The following is a 26,369-nucleotide window of genomic DNA, read 5'->3' as shown; positions in this document are numbered from 1 at the left end:
AAATAGTGCAGCTGCTATGGGAAAGCTTGGCAGTTCCTCAAAAAGTGCAACATAGAATAACCATTTAATCCAGCAATTCCACTACTGGGTATGTATCCAAAGGAAATGAAATCAAGTTGAGGGATTGGAGGCAGAGCAGGAGGGCGGAATAGAAGGCTCCACCAATTGTCTCCCACCCCTCCCCTGGCAAGGACATTAATTTAACAACTATCTACACACACAAAAAAACACCTTCATGTGAATCAAAAGTCGGGTGAGCACTCACAGTACCTGGTTTTAACTTCATATCACTGAAAGAGGCACTGAAGAAGTAGAAAAAACACTCCTGAATCACCAATACCACCCCCCACCCCCTGCAGCCATGGCAGGGTACAGAGAGCATTTCTGTGCCCTGAGGAGAGGGAGATCCAGCAATTGTGAGGCATTGAACTCAGTGCTGCCCTTGTTACAGCAGAAAGCAAAAGTGGACCAAATTCAGCGGATGCCTGCTCATGGATGGAGCATTGAAACCAGCACTAGCTAGAAAGGAATCACTAATCCCAGCAGTCCACAAGCCTCACCACCACAGGCTGAAGTGCCCTGAGGTCCTAAATAAACTGGAAAGGCAGTCTAGGCTACAAGGACTGCAGCTCCTAGGAGAGTCCTAGTGCTGAACTGGACTCAGAGACAGTGTACCGGGGCGGGGTGTGTGTGTGTGTGTGTGTGTGTGTGTGCGCGGGGGTGGGGGGGAGACACAACCTACTGAGACATCAGCCAGGGTGTCTAAGGAAGTGCTGGCATCGCCGCTCCCTTAACCCCAGGCTGCACAGCTTATGGCTCCCAAAGAGGCCCCTTCCTTCTGCTTGAGGAGAGGAGAGGGAAAAAATGGGCAAAGCATTTGAATAGATATTTCTCCAAAGAAGACACAGCAAGATAGGGCATAGCAGGATAGGGCACCAGTCAGAGTCGTGAAGACCTTGTTTCGGGCCTTAGCTCCCAAATGTTATTTCTAGACACACTCTAAGCCAGGAGGGAACCCAGTGCCTTGAAGGAAAGGATCCAATGCTGGCAGTATTCATCACCTGCTAACTGTAGAGCTCTTGGGCCCTGAATAACCCGCAGTGATACCTCAGGTACTATGTCAAGGATCTTGGGTGAGACTCTGAGACTGGCTGGCTTCAGGTGAGACTCAGCACATTCTCAGCTGTGGTGGCTTTGGGGTGAGACTCCATTTACTTGTGAAAAGCAGAGGGAAAAGTAAAGGGGACTTGTCTTGCATGTTAGATACCAGTGCCATCACAGGGAGGTAGAGCAACAAGTGGGCACTTGGGGTTCCCGATTCCAGGACTTGGCTCTTAGATGGTATTTCTGGACCTGCCCTGGGCCAGAGGGGAGCCCACTGCCATGAAGGGTGAGTGCCAGGCCAGGCAGCATTCAGCGCAAGCTGACTGAAGAGCCCATAGGTCTTAAGCAAACATTGGTGGAGGTCTGGCAGTGCTCCCCATAGGCCTGTGGTGCTGATAGCCATGGATGAGGTCCCTCCTGCCTTTGGAAAGGGAAGCAAAGAGGGGGAAGGACTGTGTCTTGTTTGAAAGCCAGCTCACCTACAGTACAATACAATACCAGGTAGACGTCTAAGATTTTTGACTCTAGTCACTGACTCCTGGATGGCACGTCTGGACCTGCTTGTGGACTGGAGGAACTAGCTGCACTGAAGGGAAGGTCACAGGCCCGTCTGGCTTTGCCACCGCCTGACTATAGAGCCCTAGGGCATAAGGTGAACATAGGTGGTAGCCAGCGAGTGGTTACAGCAGGCCTTGGGCCAGACTCAGAGTGGTGCTGGCTTCAGGTCTGATCCAGTGCAGTCATAGTGGTGGCTACAGGGCAGCTTGTGTCACTCCAGCCTCAGCTTCAAGTGGCTCAGAATAGAGAGAGAGAGAGAGAGAGAGTATCTTTGGGAGAAAGTAAGGGAAGAAAACAAGAGTTTCTGCCTGGTAGTTCAGAGAATTCTCCTGGATCTTGTCCAAGACCATCACTCAGCCATAGCCACAAAAAGGAATGAAAAACAGGCAAATTTCTAGAGACAGAAAGTGGAATAGCTGTTACCCAGGGATTGGGAGAGGGGAGAATGGGGAGTTACTGTTCAATGGGTGCAGAGTTTCTGTTTGGGATGATGAAAATGTTTTGGAAATGAATAGTGGTGATGGTTGCACAACATTGTAAATGTACTTAGTGTCATTGAATAGTACATATAAAATGGTTAAAATAGTAAATTTTGATCTGTATGTTTTATCGTAATAAAAATATATCAGTATATATGGGTGAAGCTCTAAAAGTGCTGGATAAAGACAGTGAATTTAAAAAAATGTAGTCTTGATCTGAGTGATGCCTGAGTATGACATAAAACCAGCAGCTACAAGATAAAAAGTCTAGTGTATTTGAGTACATATGAGTAAAATTACTTAAACAACCAAAACAAACATCCCATTGAAACAATGTCAAGCTGGGTAAAAGTCTTTGTAACACATGATAAAAGGTTAATTTCTTTAATATGCAAAGAGAACTTACAAATTATTAAGAAAAAATAGAGACAAATGAAAGGCAAAACTAGCATAGAAAGTATATAGAAAGAAAAAACATATAAATGGCCAAGAAATGTATTAAGATTTTAAAGCTCAGAAATAATTGATAAATGCAAATCAAAATAATAATATATATTTTTGCTTATCTATCCACCATAGATTAGTAAGACCAATAATATCTAGTTTTTACAAGGGCATGAGTAAAGTGGCACTCTTGCTTTTGGTTCTAGTGTAAATTAGCATAACCATTTTAGAGAACCATTTGACAGTATCTACCAAAGTCACATATCTCTTGTATAAGTATGCCCTGTGGAATACTATTTAGCCATAAAAAGAATGAAATTATGTCTTTTCCAGGAACATGGGTGGAACTGGAGGTCATTATCTTAAGTGAAACAAGTGTAAAGATTTTATTGACACACACACAACACATAATGGATATTCATGCAGTACTGTTTGTTAATAGCAAAAACATTTGGAAACAATCTAAATATCTACCAGTAGGAAACTGGTCAAATAAATTTTGGCACATCCACACAGTGGAATACTTTGCGGTTATTAAAAAGAATGAGGTAGCTTTCTATATACTAATATGAAATATGTCAAAGACATACTGTCAAAGGGAAAAAGCTGGATATAGAACCATATGTTTACTAATTCCATTTTTGTGTATTTATTCGAGAAAGAGAGAGAGCAATAGAATACATACTTTCATATGCAAAAATCATTTCTTAAAGAGTTCAAATAATACTGGTTATCTCCTGAGAATAGGTGAGTGAGTTGGTGGAAAGGGCTGGACCTGGGAAGGCAAGGAGGGGAGCTTTCATTTTTACCTGGTACCTTTGTGTACTACTTGAATTTTTAAATTATTAATGTGTATAGCTTTTGTAATAAAAAAGAAACTATAAAGAATGTTTGAAAGATGACACTAGTATTATACCATGAGACACTGCATTATATCATTTTGTAACTATTTTTATCTTTCAGTTGAGAATCATGAAAGGAAAGAAAAAGTTTGGAATCGGATCAGGTTTCAAAATCTAGCTTACTCATGCTAGTGAATCTCTCTGATTTTCAGTCTAGTTATCTATAAATAGGGGATAATAAGGTTCACCTTGTGAGATTCTTATTAGGATTAGTTGTACCATATAAAATGCCCAGGTACAGTGCTTGGCACAGAATTAAATGGACACTATTATTATTATTATTATATTATACATATTATTAATGCTATGTCATGAAAAACATGGTATTCCTCTCAAAATGAACCACTTTGTTTGTGATTACCAATTAATTTTTCTTCCCTAGTGATTCTTATCCTTCACATCTCAAATATTACCTGTGTTGTCAGAAGGGTACCAGGTATATTTCATATGACCATGTTAGTGACTAATGGAAGAATACTGGCACTAGCACCAAGCAGTTAGCTGAGAACACTGAACTGGTATTTTATATCAATAATAGTATAGACATACAGCAGAAGACACATAACATAAGTGGATATTATATGAAACATGAGCATATATGAGTGCACAAATATTTAAGCTGCATGTTAGGGCACTAATTAAGAAATGTGAAATTACTGAAAGTCTAAGGAGCTCCAATGTAGAAAGTAATACTGCAAGTGTACATCATCTCTAAAATGGACTGTGGAAAAAATAAAAAAAAATCATCTCTTATAAAATTAGGTACCCAAGTTCAATTTGCAGCAACTGTTACTGCCCCAAATTACTTTGTCATCAGGCACAGCTCATAAGACTTGTTCAAAAACAACATACACTCAAGAGTTTCATCAGCTTAGAAAGACCCGCCACAAAATCCCAAGATAATAAGGCCTTTCTTAAAAGCCATTTTAAATGTAATATCCTGATAAGCTCAATGAAAACTGCTAGAAACTTTACCACATGATTAGGAATTAGAAATAACAAAAAAACGTGAATGGGGCAATTATAATTTATAGGTACATAGAAACAATTTAGAGTTCAGCATATTATGCAGCAACCTGAACAATTAGCTGGTTGAAGAGTTTCGTTATTGGGAATACATATGCTCCTAGCAGTTCTCAAGAAATTTATTGCATAGCACTGGAATAACTAAACATTTATAAGAAAGAACAATTTTACTGTATTATACTATAGAGGTATTGCAATTTCAGGCAATTACAAGGTGAAAGGACAAATTGTGTCGCCTGAGAAAAAGGAAGAAAAGAGTAGAATTTGTACTGTTCCATGTGCATACCACTTATGTCTGATGAAATAATTATACTTGGAGTTGTATTATAAGATAATATTCTTAATGCTTGCCTAGAGTAGAAACAGCTATTCAATTTATTTAAAAGACATATTCTCATTTATAAGTCTTGGGGAACATTTACCAAATAACCCTTTAATTAAAACTACATTAAATTTTAAAGCTAAAACTGTTTACATAATAAAATCTTAAGGTTAGGGCTGTTTATAATTATTTTTTTTTTCTGAGTGAAAAGAACACTGAGATTGTTTTACCCGCAACCGCTCTTGGACCTGGCAATCGGTCATTTCCAGTTGTGTCCTGTGGATATGCACAGCTGTAATTCATGGAGGTCAACAGTGTGTCTATTTGAGATGTTCGAATATCTTCTGGACAATACATGGGTAGGAATGCAACATCGATTGCTATCTCATGGTTCAGACCTGTTAAAGAAAATTCATACATTATTAAAAGTTCAGTGGGTTAGCATGTGGTGCTGATGCCGAGTTTGCTGGTTTGATCCCAACATGTTCCAGATAGCTTTAGATCTGAAAAAACCTGTGTTTGAAAACTGGAGACTAAACTCCTAGTATTGCAATTTATGAATACATGGTATTTGTTGAAAGAGTAGACACTCCAGTGCAGCCTTTCACCACTGCTGGAAATAACAGTTCAAAAGGTTTCCCCTACTGATGGAAGATTGGAATCTTACTATCCAAAGGATAGCATGGTCACATAAATGACACGTAGAGTGTTTCCTTGGTCATTTAGGACAGGTGCTATTCTGGGGCAGGGGAGTTTGGAGATGACTATTCGTTCCCTTATTGCCATTTGGACTCAAGGATATCTGACTAATGCAAGGTCAGGGATGACGTAGTAGCTAGATCTCATCTGTCCTCAAATATACAAGACAAGGTTCGCACACTCACCATTAGGGCCATACAAGGTTGTGCTAGAAAAGGGGCTAAGGGGGAAGAACTAAAGTGAATCCTGACCTTTGGCTGTCATCTTTTTATGTGGGTCAATGTCAGTTGGGGTAGATAAAAAAGACTTCCTAGAGGAAGAAAAGAATTCTAGCTATGTACTAAAGGATGAATAGCATTTAAATAAACAGAGAAGAGGGCATTTTAGGCATGGCAGGGAATAGCACAAGCCAAAGGTGTAGACCAGAGTAAAAGACCATCTTGGCTAGAGTAAGGGTAAACAAACACACAGAGCACAGCTTCAAAACTATGAATCCCATTTAGTGACCCAAATCAGAAACCTGAGAGTTATCCTTAACTCCTCCTTTTCGGTCTTTCCCAGATATTTAGTCAGCTAGATTCTATGACCTTAATATTTCTCTGATTCATCCCTTATAGTGATTCGTAAGTACTGAGTACGGGCCAATGATGGGTAACCAAATCCTTCTCGTTAAGCTGCAAATCAATCCAGAAACGCAAGTTCTTTGCTTTTTATGAGGAAATGACATTAAATCTCATATATTTAACTTAACATACAGCTAAAGGCCACTTAGCGCTTTCTAAGGATTATTAAAATTTGGTAGCCATAAATTGAAATAATCATGTTATCTAGAATTTTCCAAGAATTCTAATTCAGTATTATAAGAAGCATAGCCACGTCACAACTCCTAGCAATGCTGCAAGACTCATATGAATGTGCCCATGCTGGTATCTTATATCCTTGATTCTAAGACTAGATTTAACTTAGATATATATCATTAATTTTATTTTTTAATAAAAAGAAAACACTGCATTAAATTTACCATTGACCATTCCAACTTGCAAACAAAAAAGGAAGGACGCCTTAAAACTGAGAAACTATCAGAATTTGGAAATCCTGATATTTTCAAGAAAGTAGACATATTAGTGTGTTATTGATATTATTTTGAGTTGCTTTCTACATTATAAAATATTGGGAGTAGAGCTTCAGCATTATCAGTGAATTTTTTACTGAGCTGTTTGATTAAAACTAGAGTTCTGGTCGGGCGTGGTGGCTCATGCCTGTAATTCCAGCACTTTGGGAGGCCGAGGTGGGTGGATTGCTTGAGTCCAGGAGTTCGAGACCAGCCTGGGCAACATGGTGAAACCCTGTCTCTACTAAAAATACAATAATAAAAATAATAACTGGGTGTAGTGGTGTGCGCCTGTGGTCCCAGCTACTTTGGAGGCAGAGGTGGGAGGATTGCTTGAGCCCGGGAGGTGGAGGTTGTTGCAGTGAGCCAAGATTGTACCACTGTACTCCAGCCTGGGCAAGAGAGTGATAACCTGTCTCAAAAACAAACAAACGAATAAACAAACCACTAGAGTTCAAAGTACAAACGTTTAAGTCAATAGGCCTCAGGGCTTTTGTGCTTGCTGCCTCTGTGCCTAGAATGGCTTTTCCCCAGATAACTACGTCTCCACCAGACCTCTGTTATTTAAAATTTAACCCTTTCCTACTACAACACTCTCCAGCACCTGTTTTTCTTAGCACTTATCACCACCTCACTCTACTACAAGCTCTCATAGGGCAGGGTTTTTATCTGTTGTGTTCACTAATGTGACTTTAGCACTTAGAAGACTGCTAGGCACACAGTAGCTGCCCAGCAAATATTTCTTAAATTGAGTAAATAAATATACATGTGTGCATTTTACCTACAATTTTTCAATAATAGAATTTAAGACATTTGTGCAAGAGCATTCAAATATAAATTCATCCATATTGCCATTACCAAGAAATGAACACAAATATCCTGTACAAACCCCAAGAAAAATGGCTATGATGTAAGGAGAGCTGTTAAAATAATCTTTTCTAGATTTTTTTGTCAAAGCATTTTTTGGAAAAATTTGTCATATGGTTTGTTCTTTTCCTTTACTGTAAAATGCATTTAAAAGATAATTTCAAATTTTAATAACATTAATTGTGACATCAAGGTAATTTAATATACTATAGATACACTGAAATAATAAGGCTTTACTCATCTTTATATTTTCTTTTGTTAAAGCAGTCAAGTAGACCAATATAATTCTTTCCCTCCTTGGTATTAGCCTGTGGGCTCAGGATCAATTATTTCTACCTCTGGGATATGCTGCCTTTCTTGCTGAAAGCCTATTTGAAAGATTAGCTGAGTAGCACTGGGTTCCCTCAATGTTGATTCCCTTACCAATTAATGCTATTATTGGGGTTTATATCTTTTGACTTTTAAAAGACAAATAGGCAGCCTTCAGAGACTTGGAAAGGCTGGCTGGATTATGTTCCTAATTATCGAAGTCAAATGAAAATTGAGGAAATGACTTAAACTTTGATTGACTCATCAGATTTCATGGGTAACCAAATTAGTGTTAGTAGAGCAAAGATACACTATAACATCTGTAAGTTCAATTAAAACTTTTGAAAGGTGTATTCTTATATTTAAGGTGAGAAATAATTCTTAAAATTGGGAAAGACTGACCGACAGATTTTACATTTTGTACTTGGGCTAAGGGCACTGAAAATCTAGTGCGTTACTCCATCTCAATATATTCTATTTAAAGTGTGTGATCTTACATGGTAGGCAATGAGCTGAGGTTTTAATGGTTATAATCTATTGATTTGAGGCAAGTGAGATGGCCCAGCAAGAATTTAAAGGCAAGAACCAGTGCTTCTAGGATAGGTTTCTGACATTGCCATGGTACCAAGCTGGTGGTTGCTGAGAGCCATTAGGACTGTGGGAAAGAAGGAAGACTAATAATTCTACTCAATGTTTTCAAAAACAATTCACCCTTCCAGTCAGAGGTAATGACCAAGTAACAGGTTTGTGGTCCAAATAACATTTTTGGCTCCAAGAATAAGGCACTTCAAAATTATGAGGTCTTCTAGAGACTTGCAAGATATTGAAGAGGTATAATAAACCACTAGAAGATAGTATCACTAAATTAGACAATCTTCGTGCTTGGAGAACCTTAAACATCATACAGATTTATCTGCCTGGATTGGTTTAGGCAGTCTTAACTAAGAACAGGGGTCTAGAACAGGGTAAACGATGACCGGCGGGTTGGGGGGGATGGAAATTCAGCCTGCCCCTGGTTTTGTACATTCCATGAGCTAAGAATAGCTTTCACATTTTTAAATAGTTAAAAAAATCAAAAGAACAATATTTTATGATACATGAAAATATGAAATTCAAATTTTAGTGTACATAGCTTTTTTCAAACAGCCATGTGCATTCATTTACATATGGTCAATGGTTGCTTTCACATTAATACAGCAGAGCTGAGTAGTTGCAAAAGAAATTGTATGGCCTGTAAAAACCTCAAACATTTACTACTTGGCCCTTTACTGACCAAGTGTGCCACCTTGTATAAGATACACTTAAAGTCATCTTTCAGTTTTAGGATTCTACCTTTTAACAAATAGCACAGTAATAAGAGATTTATTCCTCTCTTCTGAGTTTATTGCTCATGTCCATGCTTAAAATATATACAAACCATTTGTCTGGTCTTATAATACAACTTGGGTTCATACTTTTATAAAAGATATGACAAATTCAGCACTTTCACATCAGATATTCAACTCTCATTCCAAGTAGTACTTGAAGTATAGATGTAGATAGTACTTGAATGAATGAAGATATGAATATAGATAGTACTTGAAGTATAGACAATGTATACTTCAAGTACTACTTAAAGCATAGTAGTTTTCAACCTTTAATCTATTCCTTTTTACCTGATGGACAGGATGTGTTCTTGGCAGTGGCATTCTCTCTGTGGCAATAAGTCTCTCTTATGAATGGAGTAGACTGAATGGGCTGCTTCTCTAGTGTGTATCAGAATTCTAAGAAGTATGAGTAGGTCTCTTGTAGATGACTTTGATAAGCTACCACCTCCCACCAAGACTGTATGAGAATCACTGGATCCAGTACCATTTATCCCAGTCCTCTAGGTTTTATCCCTTCATTAAGTTAAACTATTAGAGCGTGAAGTACTTGGATTATATAATAATAACGTGAAAATATATTCCTTTATAGAAATGCTTTATTAAGGTATGACTAATGATTATACTGATTAGGTATATTAAAATGTTGATGCACAAAGCAACTATCTGAAGATCATTTATATAACTTTTTAAAAAAAACTACAGTTGAAGTTTCATACAGTTAATTCAGACATGAATTTTGTTTGAGAGAAAAAATAGCAGGGTTCCTATATGTAATTGTTTTCTCTGCAACAGATGATACGTTTAGAGAATCAGGAGATCTGATTTCCAATCATGGCCTGGCTTTTACCTAGCCAAGGGTAAGACTAGAAGATATCCAAGGTTTTGTTTGGCTTTAAAATTAAATATCTCATCAGAAAAAAAAACAACAACTAAAAAAAAAAAAAAACTCTTCTCCCTTCCTGCCAGAAAACACAGAAAATTATTGCCAATGGTAGAAATTTGGTTATTTGCAAGTACCTAGTAATACCTACTTTTGTGCTTCCTTTAAAATGTTCTGTTTTGTTTCATTCATAAATGGCTTATTTTCCACTGTCTTTTAACTATGTAAACCATCCTTGGAAAAATGTAGGATATAAAATATATATAGAAACAGCATACTTCTAACATGGATTAAAGCTAGTGGGAGGAATGATGAAATTTCCTTCTTCACATTTGATTCCTGCTTTTAGCTGACTCATAGCCAAAGCTACACAAATTTATAGTTACATGTAATACAGCTGAGAAGTCTTAGTCAAGCTGTTTTAATAGAGCACTAACATGTTAAAAGTAAGAAAAAAAATCAAGTTCTATGTTTCTAGATGAACTCATCATTTCCATGGTTACCTTTTTAATTTTTAATTTTGTGGTTATTAAGTGTATATATTTATGGGGTACATGAGATATTTTGATATAGGCATGCAATATGTAAAAATCACATCAGGGTAAATGGGGTATCCATCTCCTCAAGCATTTATCCTTTGAGTTACAAATGATGCAATTATACTCTTTTAGTTATTTTAAAATGTACAATTAAATTATTATTGACCATAGTCACCTTATTCTGCTATAAAATTGTAGGTCTTACGCATTATTTCTAAATTTTTGTATCCATTATCCATGATTATTATTTTTTTGATGGATGGGAAATTTTGCTATAATTTTTGTTTCCTAGATACAAAACTAAAGTTGATGAACTACTTGAAGAGACCAAGTAATACATTCTAGTGAAAAAGCATTTGAAACTTAGGTCTGTGGTTGTCTAATGGAGTCAGTGAGAATTCAGACTTTTCATAGATTACATACATACTCACATGTCTGTACATATTTATATGTGAGGAGGTAGGGAAGAGGGATTGGGAGAGAATAAAAGGGAAAAGAGAATCTTGATAAAGATCAAGGCAATTCATCCAAGGACTGCAAATGTTAGCACCACGCTCTCACCAACTGAGCTAACTGGCCAAGATGTCCAGTACTACAAATGTAAAAATCCATGAACTACATTATTCGGTCATTAAGTTAATTTGCTAATAATTTTTTCCTCATTCCTTCATTTTAAGGTAATAAGACCTAGTACTAAGACCTTCCTGTGAAACACAAATGCATTGTTTTGCTTGACACTGAGAGTCATTTAAACTAAGATTTTGTTTTAGAATTTTTTCGTGTGTAAATTTTTCATCTTTCAGAAACAAAAAAAATCTAAGTTTTAAAATGTTTTGACTTCTTTAAATTTCTGTAAGTTCCATAGCTACATCTCAATTTTGAAAAACCTGGGTAAATCAGCTTATTTTCTCTTATCAGACAAGGGAAGTTTTTTCAATAACTTATTTCTAGTCAACCTCAGTTACTTGATTATTTTATTATCTTGAGGGTCTAAACAGATCTTTTTTTTTTTTTGTAGGGGCTTCTTTTGATTAGTATTCTTTCTTCTCTTTAACTTACACTTTACCCTTCAGTGGTTCCAATGAATGAAGAGGCAGAGAATATAGGCAAGAAAGTGGTGGCTAAGGGAGAACAGAAGCTGCCTCAGAAGTAGACTGATAGTCAGGAATGAGGAAAATTCCCTTAGTTCTCCCATTCTTCTCTCCCCAGATACTTTCCAAGGACTTGCCAGTGTTTAGAAGCACACAATTAGAGCTTCATTTATTCCATAATTAGTGCTCCATTCCTTTTGTTGGAGCCAAACAAGAACTTCCCTTGGGCTTAATGTTTTTGTGGGAAGGGCTTAAATTTTTAAAGCGAAATAGTAGGTATATTTAAAATATGTTAAATTAATGATATGCAAAAAGAACAGTGAACTTACCTAGTATGGTTACTTCAAAATGTCCAAGGCTTCGGGCGCTCTTAAAATCATCAAGTTTTGGGGGCCTTCCTTCTGGTGGTACATATTTCGCAGGCTGAGAATTATACTGGTCACTAAGAAACTTTCTGTGTTCAAACATAAATTTCCGTGGAATACTTTCAGGATAAACACGGCTGTAGTGTAGGTGATCTATTAAGCCAAACTTTTTCTCTCTCCACAGCTGACTCTCCCACCTATCACTTATAGTTTTTCTGGCTTTCCCTTGCAGACTAGTATTTATATTTGCTCGACCTGTTAAAGACACAAGGAGATAGACACAATTGATCTATAAACTAATCAAATCAAGTCATTCACTGCAAAAAAAAAAAAAAACACAGATTAATGAGGAAGAGTTTAAGTAACATTAAAAATCAAACCACCACCTACAAAATATAAAATGAATACACAAAAGAAAATTCTTATTAAAGTGAGGAACTAAATTCACTTTCAAAATAAACTTTTACCGTAAAATACTAAAGTGACATGGTTTTCTCTGTTGTTGGAATTACGTAGATTTGTAATTACCTTCTTTCTACTTTTTCTAAATGTTCTAAATGCTCTTAAACATATGTTCTTTTTATATTCAGTGACAAATTCAAATTAAATCAAATTCATGATTGGAGATCACCCACTCTTGGTGGAAATTTGAGCCTAAAATAAACTTTTGTTAATCTCTGCTAAAAGTAAACTGAACAAATACAGTCTCCTTCTTCAATACTTCTCTCCTTCAGAGGGGCCATTTAGGGGTTGGGCATGGTGGCTCATGCCTGTAATCTCAGCATTTTTGGAGGCTGAGGCAGGAGGATCACTTGAAGCCAGGAGTTCAAGACCAGCCTAATTAACATAGAGAGACCTGTCACTAAACAAACAAACAAACAAAAAACAAATAAACAAAAAAGAACAAAAACAAAAAACAAAGGGGCCATTTATTTATTATATATGACACTCCTTTAGGGAAAACAAAAAGGGAACGAAATTGAGATGAAAGACCCCCTCAATTTTTGCTGTTCTCTATCGTCAAATCATCATTTATGTATGATTAAAATCTAACACATTAAGTTTCTAATGCAGAATATAATTTATCCCTTATTGATATGGTTAGGCTTTGTATTCCTACCCAAAACTCACCTTGAGTTGTAATCCCCAGGTGTTGAGGGAGAGACCTAGTGAGAGGTGATTGGATCATGGGGGTGGTTCTCCCATGCTGTTCTCATGAAAATGAGATAGTTCCCACGAGATCTGATGGTTTTATAAGTGTTTGACATTTCTTCCTGCACACATTGTCTCTCTTGCCTGCCACCATATAAGACGTGCCTGGCATGATTGGAGGTTTCCTGAGGCCTCCCCAGCCATGTGGAACTGTGAGCCAATTAAACCTCTTTTCTTTGTAAATTACCCAGTCTCAGGCAGTCATTTATAGCAGTGTGAGAACAGACTAATACACGTATACATTATGACATTCGTTCATCCATTCAACAAACAATTACCGAACACCTATTATGTGCCAGACATTGTGCTAAGGAATTTGGTACAAGTAATATTTTGATTAAATAATGTACCATGGTAGAATCAGAAACACTGTAAAATCAGAATAAAAATTGATTTTGGAACAACAGTTCTGCTAGCTGAGATAGGCTGACAGCTTAAGAGTTTACCAAAGTTGCTGACTTTCTTTCTTGCCTATGTCCTGGTATTCTTATCCTAGCATAAAAAACCTTGCTGAGGCAGAAGGTGGCTGCAATAGCAAGGTTTCAGTATGGTTAAAATACTACTTCTGATTATCAGACTTCATTACATATTCCCAGAGTGCTTGCTTGATTTCTTAAGCCTAGCTGGAGACTTACTGAAAATGTATTACAAGGTAAAGTATTAGTTTGAGTTGTAAGGGAAGATGAAGAAGTTGAACACATACTTCTTACCAGGAATTTAAAATATTGCAATACTACAAAAGAGTTTTTTAAACTAAAAATTCAGTTGATGAACACACAAATTCCTATAATAATGATTGATAACAAAAGGGATAAAAAACTTAGTCACACATGAAAAGATCAAAAGGAATAAATCAAAGCTGAGAAAAAGAGTTAGTAGGACTAAATCAATGATTGGGAAATGCTTCATCTTTGGTATCTTCTAGAAATAAATCTCTTCTCAAACTAATAAAAGTACATAATCAGAACAACAATTAGTAGCTATTGCAATGATCTAACCCATATTAAACATTCCTGCTTGACTTATTTTAGAATACAGCACGCAAAAGAAAAAGTGATATGCTATTCTAATTTTTAAAAATTAAGTATTTACATCTACCTTATAGAAAATGATTATATGATTGACCTGTTTGGAAAAAGCCAGAATATTTTCTATGCATATTTTCTCATTTGAGTGTTAATATTAAGGACTGCCAAGGTACAAATGTTTATATGAAAAATTCCTCTAAAGAAACATGCTTTATTTTTTTTATTTTAGTAACTGGGGACTACAATTACCTACCTCAATTACATCTTCATAATTAAGTAATACAAATGGGTATGAAATCAATACAGGAGACATTGGCAGTTATTGGTTGTGAATAGTAACAAATCAAAGGCAATAAATAGGAAAGAGACAAAATATATCTAAAGCTCAGGTTTTTCTAAAAATAAGATGGAAAATCATGAAGTAGTTTTTTTTGAATATTAATAAAATTACTATATGAAACATGTTATATTTTAAGCTTAATGCATAGCTAAAATACAGGTTACTTAGCAAAATTATATTTTTATATTTTACAATTATAATTTTCATTCTATTATTTCAATTATCTATTTTACTCTTATTTCTGGTGAGATTGGTTCAATGTTTTAATGAGGAACATTTATATTTAGGTCGTAAGGTTAAAAAAAGAATGCAGTTCAAACGTATGTACGTAGGCATCGTGAATTTTTTTTTTTAAATCTACTCCAAGCATTTCATTACGTGGATAAGAGTGGTAGGTTGATAGAGGCAGGCTCACGCCTGTAATCCCAGCACTTTAGGAGCCTGAGGCAGGAGGACTGCTTGAGGCTGGGAGTTCAAGACCAGCTTAGGCAACATAGGGAGACCCTGTCTCTACAAAGTAATAATAATAATAATAGTAATAAAATAAGCAGGCATTATGGCACACACCTATGGTTTCATCTACTTGGTAGCTGAGGTGGGAGGATCGCTTGAGCCTGGGAGGTCGAGGCTGCAGTGAGCCATGATTGTGCCATTGCACTCCTGCCTGGGTGACAGAGCAAGACTCTGTCTCAAAAAAAAAAAAAAAATGTAATGGGGTGTATGGAGGCAGGGGGAGGGAAAGGAGCTATTTTCTTTGCCTCTCCTTCTTGCTTGCAAGTATATAACAGACTTTTTAAAGACTAGTGAAAGCCAGAGGCTACCTGTAATGCCTTGTGTTACTGTTAACTTTTCAAATGTATGTCTGAGTTACTAGATAGAAGCACAAACCACACAAACATATTAATTGTATATTCACAAAATGAATGACTTTTGAATTTACAAGCATATAAAAAGCCAAAGTTATCATGAAACTACCTGGGAATACATTAGTGACCATGTTGACACATATAGATCTAATTCATTCATTAAAACTGCAATATAATATTACAGTATATTAATATGCTATATTTATAATCATCTGTTAATTAGCATTTAGCTTTTAATTTTCTCTATTATAAATAATTTTCCAGCGAACATCTTGGAATGTGTCTTCCTATGTGGCCAAAGACATAAATGGAATTTCTAGGTCACAGAGTGTAACACATTTCCAACAAATTAGGTATTGTCAAATTATTCTCAAATGGTGGTTGCAGCATATTTATTCTAAGAAAGGGGGGAGGTGCATGAGTATCTCCCTAATACAAATGCCTACTCCAGCTGGAATACTGAGTTTGTTAAAAAGAGACAAGGAGTAGGTAATTGAGGGATCCTTGACTCTTCTCATTTCTCTACTTTAAATTTTTATCAATATCCAGTTATAGTTGATTGTATCAGAAATCTACTTTTCTGATATAAGTATAGACACTCAAGCTTTCTGTTGTATGGTATGTACTTTTCCATCTTTTTATATCATATCTTTACATTTAAATTGGTTTTCTTTTAGATGGTATATGGTTGGGTCTTACTTTTATACCCAATATAATATTCTCCACTTTTTACTTGGGGTATTTATGCTATTTATTTTAATATAAAGGCATACCTTGTTTTAATGCACTTTATTGTGCTTCACAGATATTGCATTTTTTTGCAAATTGAAGGTCTGTGGGAACCCTGTGTTGAGCAAGTCTATTGGTGACATTTTTTAAACAGCATATGTTCATTTTGTGTCTCTGTGTCACGTTTTGGTAATTATCACAGTATTTCAAACTTTTAAATTATTATATATATTATGGTGACCTGTGATTACTGATCTTTGATGCTACTATTGTAATTGTTATGAGGCGCCACAAACCACACCCATATAAGATAGCAAACTTAATTGAAAAATACTGTGTGTGTTCTAACTGCCCCAATTACTGGCCATTCCCCTGTCTATCCTCTTTTCCTCAAGTCTCCCTATTCCCTAAGACAAAATAATATTGAAATTAGGCCAATTAATAACCTTATAATGTTTTCTAAGTGTTCAAGTGAAAGGAGAGTCACACATCTCTCATTTTAAATCAAAAGCTAGAAACAATTTAGTTTAGTGAGGAAGGCATGTCAAAAACCAAGATAGGCTGAAAACCAAGGCCTTCTGAGCCAAACAATTAGCCAAGTTGAGAATGCAAAGGAAAAGTTCTTGAAGCAAAGTAAAAGTGCTATTCTAGTGAACACATGAATGATAACTAACTGAAACAGCCTTATTGCTGATCTAGAGAAAGTTTTGGTGGTCTGAATAGAAGATCATGCTAGCCACAACAATATTCCCTAAGGCCAAAGCCTAATTCCTAGCAAGGCCCTAACCTAACTCTCTTCAATTCTATGAAGGCTAAGATAAGTAAGGAAGCTGGAGAAGAAAAGTTGGAAGCTAGCAGAGATTGGTTCATGAGGTTTAAGAAAGGAGCTATCTCCATAACATAAAAGTGCAAGGTGAGGCAGCAAGTTCTGATGTAGAAGCTGCAACTTATCCAGAAAATCCAGCTAAGATAACTGATGAAGGCGACTACACTGAACAACAGATTTTCAATGGAGATAAAATACCTTTGTATTGGAAGAAGATGCCATCTAAGACTTTCATAGTTAGAGAGGAAAAGTCAATGCCTGCCTTTAAATCTTCAAAGGACAGGCTGACTCTCTTCTTAGGGGCTAATGCAGCTGATGACTTTAAGTTGAAACCAATGCTCATTTACCATTCCAAAAATCCTGGGGCCCTTAAGAATTATGCTAAATCTACTCTGCCTGTGCTCTAGAAATGGAACAAAGCCTCAATGACAGCACATCTGTTTATAGTATGGTTTACTGAATATTTTAAGCCCACTATTGAGAACTACTGCTCAGATAAAAAGATTCCCCTCAAAATATTACTGCTCATTGACAATGCACCTGGTCACTCAGGAGCTCTGATGACCAGGAGCTCTGATGGAGTTCCATCAAGGAGTTCAATGTTGTTTTCATGCCTGCAAACACAAAACCATTCAGAAGCCCATGGATCAAGGAGTAATTCTGACTTTCAAGTCTTAATTCTTAAGAAAAGCATTTCATAAGGCTATAGCTACCTTAGTGATTCCTCTGATGGATCTGGGCAAAAGTGAAAACTGAAAACCTCCCGGAAATTTGAAAGCCTTCTGGAAAGGATTCACCATTCTAGATGCCATTTAAAGTATTTGTGATTTATGGAAGGAGGCCAAAATATCAACATTAACAGGAGTTTAGAAGAAATTGATTCCAAACCCCATAGATGACTTTGAGGGGTTCAACACTTTAGGGTAGGAAGTAACCGCAGAAGTGGTGGAAATGGCAGGAGAACTAGAATTAGAAGTGGAGTCTGAAGATGTTACTAAATTGCTGCAATCTCATCATAAAACTTGAATGGACGAAGAGTTGCTTCTTACAAATGAACAAAGGTGGTTTTTTTGAGATTGAATCTATTCCTGGTGAAGATGTCGTGAACATTGTTAAAATGAAAATAAAGAATTTAGAATATTACATAAGCCTAGCATAATAGATAAAGTAGTGTCAAGGTTTGAAAGGAGTGACTCCAATTTTGAAAGAAGTTCTACTGTGGGTAAAATGCTGTCAAACAGCATCACATGCTACAGAGAAATCTTTCCTGAAAGGAAAAGTCAACTGATGTGGCAAAATTTATTGCTGTCTTATTTTAAGAAACTGTCAAAGCCGATTCCTCAAGGATCTAGAACTAGAAATACCATTTGACCCAGCCATCCCATTACTGGGTATATACCCAAAGGATTATAAATCATGCTGCTATAAAGACACATGCACATGTATGTTTATTGTGGCACTATTCACAATAGCAAAGACTTGGAACCAACCCAAATGTCCATCAATGATAGACTAGATTAAGAAAATGTGGCACATATACACCATGGAATACTGTGTAGTCATAAAAAAGGATGAGTTCATGTCCTTTGTAAGGACACGGATGAAGCTGGAAACCATCATTCTGAGCAAACTATCGCAAGGGCAGAAAACGAAACACCGCATGTTCTCACTCATAGGTGGGAAGTGAACAATGAGAACACTTGGACACAGGGTGGGGAACATCAAGCACTGGGGCCTGTCATGGGGTGGGCGGTGGGGGGAGGGATAGCATTAGGAGATATACCTAATGTAAATGACGAGTTAATGGGTGCAGCACACCAACATGGCACATGTATACATACGTAACAAACCTGCACGTTGTGCACATGTACCCTAGAACTTAAAGTATAATAAAAAAAAGAAAATCTGAAAAAAAAATAAAGCTGATAACAACTTAAAAAAAAAAAAAAAAGAAACTGCCACAGCCATCAGCATAAGGCAAGACCCTCTGCCAGCAAAAAGACTATGACTCACTGAAGGCTCAGATGATGGTTAGCATTTATTGGCAATATAGTATTTTTTAATTAAGGTATGTACATTTTTGGATATAATGATATTGCATACTTATTAGAATGTAAACATAACTTTTATATGTACTGAAAAACCTAAAAATTTGTGTGATTTGCTCTACTGCAATTTTCACTTTATTCTAATGGTTTGGCACCTAATCCACAACATCTCTGAGGTATGCCTGCAATTAACCATGGAAGGACTTAAATTTGCTACTTTTCTATTGTTTCTCTTTGACTCATCTATTCCTTAGATCGATTTTCTCTTTTCCTGTCTTCTCTTGGATTGAATGTTTTAAAAAACAATCCCTTTGTAGATTCTGGATATTAGCCTTTTGTCAGATGAATATATTGCAAAAATTTTCTCCCATTCTGTAGGTTGCCTGTTCGCTCTGATGATAGTTTCTTTTGCTGTGCAGAAGCTCTTTAGTTTAATTAGATCCCTTTTGTCAATTTTGGCTTTTGTTGCCATTGCTTCTGATGTTTTATTCCTAAGTCTTTGCCCATGCCTATGTCCTGAGTGATACTGCCTAGGTTTTTTTCTAGGGTTTTTATGGATTTAGGTCTTATGTTTAAGTCTTTAATCCATCTTGAGTTAATTTTTGTATAAGGTGTAAGGAAGGGGTCCAGTTTAAGTTTTCTGCACATGGCTAGCCAGTTTTCCCAACACCATTTATTAAATAGGGAATCCTTTCCCCATTGCTTGTTTTTGTCAGGTTTGTCAAAGATCAGATGGTTGTAGATGTGTGGTGCTATTTCTGAGGCCTCTGCTCTGTTCTATTGGTCACTTAAACAAATTTACAAGAAAAAAATAAACAACCCCATCAAGAAGTGGGTGAAGGATATGAACAGACACTTCTCAAAAGAAGGTATTTATGCAGCCAACAAACATATGAAAAAAAAGCTCATCATCACTGGTCATTAGAGAAATGCAAACCAAAACCACAATGAGATACCATCTCATGCCAGTTAGAATGGATCATTATAAAGTCAGGAAACAACAGATGCTGGAGAGGATGTGAAGAAATAGGAATGCTTTTACACTGTTGGTGGGAGTATAAATTAGTTCAACCATTGTGGAAGACAGTTTGGTGATTTCTCAAGGATCTAGAACCAGAAATACCATTTGACCCAGCAATCCCATTACTGGGTATATACTCAAAGGATTATAAATTATTCTACTATAAAGACACATGCACACATATGTTTATTGAGGCACTGTTCACAATAGCAAAGACTTAGAATCTTCCCAAATGCCCATCAATGATAGACTGGATAAAGAAAATGTGGCACATATACACCACGGAATACTATGCAGCCATAAAAAAGGATGAGTTCATGTCCTTTTCAGGGACATGGATGAAGCTGGAAACCATCATTCTCAGCAAACTAACACAAGAACAGAAAATCAAACACTGCATGTTCTCACTAACAAGTGGGAGTTGAACAATTAGAACACATGGACACAGGGAGGAGAACATCACACACTGGGGCCTGTCGTCATGTTGGGGGCTAGGGGAGGGATAGTATTAGGAGAAATACTTAATGTAGATGATGGGTTGATGGGTGCAGCAAACCACCATGGCACATATATACCTATGTAACAAACCTGCACGTTCTGCAAATGTATCCCAGAACTTAAAAGTATAATAAAATAAAATAAAATAAAAAATAATCCCATTAAGCCCTGCTATTGATTAGCTACACTTTTTTTTTAGTGTTTTCTCTAAGGTCTATAATATACAACATTAACTTACTACAATCTACCTTCAAATGATGCTATGCATCTTCATGCATGTAGTGTAAGAATTTTAGAACAGTGTATTTCCATATCCCCTCCAGTCATCATGCTATTTTTTCATAACACTTTACTTCTATATAAAGTATAAACTCCACAATATATTTTTATTATTTCTGATATAAAAGAAAAATGAGAAAATATATTTTATTTTACCCACCTATTTACTATTTCTGGTGCTTTATCTTCCTTTACTTAGATAAAAATTTCTATCAGGTGTTATACGTTTTCTGCCTGAAGAACTTCCTTTAATATTTTTCATTGTGTAGGTCTGGTGGTGATGAATTCTCTCAGCTTTTGCAGCTTTTGTCTTTATTTTTAAAAGTTATATTCACTGTGTATAGAATGCTAAGTTTACAGTTTTTTTTTTTTTTTTTTTTTTTTGACAGAATCTCACTCTGTCACCCAGGCTAGAGTGCAGTGGTGCAATTTTGGCTCACTGCAACCTCCGCCTCCTGAATTCAAGTGATTCTCCCGCCTCAGCCTCCCAAGTCACTGGTAATACAGGCATGCTCCGTGATTACATGATTTCTTAAGAGACATCTGCTGTCATGCTTGTCTTTGCTCCTTTTGACTTATGTGTATTTTTTTCTTTTCTCTTTTGCTTCTTTTAAGATTTTGTTTGTCCTGGTTTTCAGTGGCGTGTGTGTGTGTGTGTGTGTGTGCATATAATGATGTTTTTGTCTCCTTGTTCTATTATTTTAAGAGGAGTGCACCATGATTGTTATGTGCACCAACTGCTCTTTTAAAATCCACCAGGTTGTTTACCTTTTTAAGATTATATTATATGTTATATACATTCATGATTGTTACTGTATTCTTAGTGGAATGTTGATTTATCATCCTATATATTCTATATTGTCCCTATTTATCTTTACTTATAGTTTTTACCTTAAATTCTATTTACTTCATATGAATATTGCTATACCACTTTTCTCTTGGTTAGTATATATCAGGTATATATTTTGCCATTCCTTTATTTTCAACCTTTTATATAATTTTTCTTGAGTATGTCTCTCTCTTAAAAAAAATTTCTTTTGAGATGGGTTCTCACTATGTTGCCCAGGCTGAAGTGCAGTGGCTATTCACAGACATGATCATAGCACACTACAGTCTCAAACTCCTGGACTCAAGTGATCCTCCTGCCTCAGCTTCCTGAGTAGCTAGGACTATAGGTGCATGCCACTGCACCAGGCTTAAGTGTGTCTCTTATGTGTAGGATGTAACTGGATTAATTTTTAAGATTGAAATATGAAAGTTTAATATGTTTACATTTATTGAAATTGGTGATAATTCAGAATTATCTCAGCTATATTATTTTGTGTTTTATCTTAAAAAAAAAAAAGAGATGGAGTCCCATTATGTTGCCCAGACTAGTCTTGAACTCCTGGCCTCAAGTAATCTTCCTGTCTCAGACTTCCCAAGTGCAGGAATCACAGACATAAGCCACCATGCCCAGTCCATGTTTTATCTTAATCATGCTTTTTCTTTGCTTTTTCCCCCTTTTTTCTACTTTTACTGCCCTGAAAAATTTTTCATAATTCCTCCCCTTTTTTTCTGTGCTGCTTCAGAAGTTACACATTCTATCCTATTCTTTCAGCTTGATCTTAAATTTTTAACTCACATGTTTAAATTTACAAAGCCTGCAGTATATAAATCTCTACTATTTTCCATAAAGATACAATGATCTTAGAATGCTTTAATTCTCATCTTTCCATCCATTTCACCTTAAATAGTATTTTCATTCTACTTTGTTTCAAATCCCATGAAATAATTCATTACCATAGTTATTAATTTCTACTGCATATATTTATTTATATTTACCAATATTTTACTAACTTCTTTGCTTACCATTGCTTCTTACATTCTGATATTTCCTTTTGGTTTGATTTTCCATCTCTCAGAATTCTTTAGTAATTCTTTCATTGAGACTCTACAAGTAATAACTCTTTTAGTCTCTATATGAAAATATCTTTATTTCACCCTCACTCTTGCTTGATTGTTTAGGTAGACATAAAATTCCAGGTTAGGAATTATCTCAACACTTTGAAGACATTTCACTGTCTAAAGCATTATTGTTTCTGGGAAATTTTTCCATCTAATTTTGTTTTCTTTGTTGATAAATCTCTTTTTTTTTTATCTCTGGTAGTTTTAAGGATGTTTATCTTTGATGCTCTGCAGGTTCACTATCATGGTCTGTATCATTTATCACATATCATATGTCTAGATACAGATTATTTTTATTTTACTCAGAATTCACTGTGATCCTTCAATTTAATAATTCATTTATATATATATACAATTTTGAAAAAATATCCTCTTAAAATACTGCTTCTTCCTAACTATCTCTGTTCTGTCCTCCTGAACCTTTATTAGATATAAATTGGACTTTCTCATCCTATCCACTATGTCTTTCAACTTGTATTTTACCTTTCTAAACTCTTTACCACTCTCTAGTGTGATTTCATCAGTATCTCCAAATACACTAAATTATTTCTTCATCTGCATTTATCTATTATTCTACTCATCCTCTACTGATAAGTGTGTGTGTGGATACCTTTTTCACATATGTCAGTTCTTCATATTGATCTGTTTCCAACTTACTGACTTTTATTTATTCCTTTAACTTTTTAAACTTGTTTATTTTAGAGCTGGATGTGGTGGCTCACACCTGTAATCCCAGCACTTTGGGAGGCTGAGGCTGGAGGATCACTTGAGGCCAGGAGTTTGAGATCAACCTGGGAAACATAGTGAGACACTATCTCTATTAAAAAATTATAAAAATAATAAACATATGTTTCAAAGCCTCTTTCTGATTGGCCTAGCATTTCTAGTTTCTGGGGTATGAATTCTTCCATGTGTTACATCTGATCACATTGCCTTTCAGTAGTAGCTCATTTCCTTTGGAAGTTTGTAATTTTTAACCATGAATCCACTTTCTGTAGACATTGTTTTCCAAGGGAATCCCAAGCACCCTAGGTTACAAGAAACCTCCCTTTTAGGAAGTTTCACAACTGCCTTTGTCTAGACCTTAGGGTCTTGATTTCACTGATTTTGGACCAGATATTAGTATTAACTCCTTAGTTCAGTAGCCTCACCATTTTAATCATGTGAACTGCAACCATACTTCCATGCTGCACAGGTCTGGGATTCTACTTTCTCTCAGATGACTTTTTCTTACCCATTGCCCAGGAGATACAGGAAGCTCTTTGATACCTCTCCACATTGATGGTCACAATTTTTCTGCCCTTCTGCAAACTTCTAACTTTACATTAGTTTTACTTCTTCACAAATAGGAGGTCTGTGGTCTGGACTCTCCTTCCCATGTGGTTATTATACCTCAGCCCATGAAAATTAAGGCCTCTATCTAGTTCTGAGATGTCCATGAACACTTTTAGTTTTGGTTCCTACTCACTATTAAATTTAAATTCCTTTTTTGCTTCTGGTACCTGGTGATTTTTCATTCTTGTTTAGAGCTTGATTAGATACTTATATTACAATGTTTTTCTTTTGTGGGTTTTCAATCGGCCAGATTTACCATAAGGCAATCCCTCCTTTTGCTACTGGTCTGTCAGGCTATTCTTGGATTTATTTCTTTCCCCAGCCTAAGACTCAATTCATTCTATCTTTCAATTTTAGTTAGCAAGTGAATGATTAACTTACATCTGAACAAGAGCTTTCTCCAAAACAGCATGGAATAGGAAGGAAAAGTTGAAATTAATTTCAAATAACCACTCCCTGTGAGATAAACAAAATGTCCATAAACCTCAGCACAGTGCCTGACACATAAATGCTCAATAAATGGCTGGTACTACTATTATATAATTGTGAGAAGTACCATATTATCTTCTGTAGGTAAAAGAGATGGGATAATCTTAGCAGATGATAATATAGAAATCTGTATGAAGTTTAATCACCAAGCTGACAAGCTGAAGAATAGAATTTAATTGCTTTCTTGGATATTAAACAGAGAATCACAAAACCTGGGAACAATTATGGTTTTCTCCTTCATTTTTAGAATTTAGAGTCCAGGCAAGATCCATTGTCTGAGGAACATTTTTTTTTTAATTCAAATTATGCTTAGCTGGGAGAAATAATCTTTTTCTCCATAAGTCCCCAAATTACATTTTTTACTGAAATCATCTGAAGTGCTCATTGAAACTTTTGGACAAAGTATTCAGCCTTATAGAGAATAATCAATCTAGAATATGACAGGAGAAATGAATAAAAATCTATTATTAACTAACCCACATAAATCTAATAGGTAAGGACAGATGTTTCTACAAAGATTTAAAATGTTTAGAATGGACTTGTTCACAATGCCCCAATTTTATATCATGTAACAATCAACAAAAGTCATATTTAAATACTTTGGAAAGGTTCGTTGAGACATCAAATTTAACAAGGTAGTATTCAATAAAATGACAGTATCACTTTTGTCTAGGTGGAGGATGAAAACAAAATAACACCGAAAGCAAAGCAAGGAAATAAAGTGCTAAAAAGTCTAATCCAGAGAGATGATACCTGATAAGATCTGACTTAAACCAAACCACTCTACGGACACCCCACCAGAAAAAATTGTATTACAAAATCACTTCAGAAATGAGGCCAAAGTTCAAACCAGCCAACCCAATAGCAAAGAAAGAAGACACAATTTACTTTTAAGAGATATCCATATTTGTTGTCAATTAAAAATTAAACTTCCTACTTATTCTTCTATTAAAAATAGTACATTTGATGAAATATACTATTACTAATGAAACAAACTGTAAGTATAAGTTTGTTTACAATTACTTTCACTTTTGGGATGATACCAAATTGATCACTACACTTTTGACAGTGACCTAAGCTAATATTACTATATGCAAAGTATACATTCTAAGCATGTATTACTTGTGCTTAGTAATTAAATAGTAATCTTCATAGAATAATGTTTCATAAAGTTTTCATAAATAATAATAACAAATAGTAACATACGGTTGAAGATGCTTGGCATGCCTGGTTTAATTCCCTTTGTTTGTACAGAAGCTCCTGGTTGAGGTACAGCAACTCTATAAAGGATAAGAAGAGTATAACCAATCGTTATAAAAAGAGCCTCAAATGAAAAACAAATCAACTGGTTCTATTCAGAGTTTATTTTAATTCAATAAATTTAGAAAATATACAGGTTAAGTTTGTTGAATAATACATTAACATACACTAATAATTATGAAAAATATCCATATATAAAACAACTCAAATACTGCAATAGATTTAAATTTTAAGGATTATTCAATAAAAGGGATCATTAATTTTATTAAATATTAACTGAAGATAATATTTTTATTCTTTACGACAGAAATTTAAAATTTAGTGCATGCAGAGCAAACGAAATAATCAGTGAAGAGACAACCCACAGAATGGGAGAAAACATTTGCAAACTACTCATCTGACAAAGGATTAATAACCAGAATACACAA

At 35.6% G+C, this 26,369-nt stretch overlaps 1 protein-coding gene across 3 annotated transcripts in view; it reads right to left on the bottom strand.

Annotated features, from left to right (window-relative positions):
• RADX (RPA1 related single stranded DNA binding protein, X-linked) overlaps positions 1-26,369 on the bottom strand; it is a 67,133-nt gene that overhangs the window by 5,048 nt on the left and 35,716 nt on the right. For all 3 annotated transcript variants that reach the window (XM_054473088.2, XM_063660148.1, XM_054473089.2), the window contains 3 exons: positions 25,888-25,961; positions 12,028-12,318; positions 5,066-5,233 (listed from right to left, as the gene is read on the bottom strand). In XM_054473088.2, the coding sequence (XP_054329063.1) occupies positions 5,066-5,233; positions 12,028-12,318; positions 25,888-25,961 (533 nt within the window). The remainder of the gene's footprint in view (positions 1-5,065; positions 5,234-12,027; positions 12,319-25,887; positions 25,962-26,369) is intronic.

This window comes from Pongo pygmaeus, chromosome X, assembly GCF_028885625.2.
Source record: "Pongo pygmaeus isolate AG05252 chromosome X, NHGRI_mPonPyg2-v2.0_pri, whole genome shotgun sequence".
In the NCBI taxonomy this organism is placed as follows: domain Eukaryota; kingdom Metazoa; phylum Chordata; class Mammalia; order Primates; family Hominidae; genus Pongo; species Pongo pygmaeus.
Note: the sequence above shows the minus strand (reverse complement) of the source record. Positions and strands in the feature narration are given on the sequence as shown.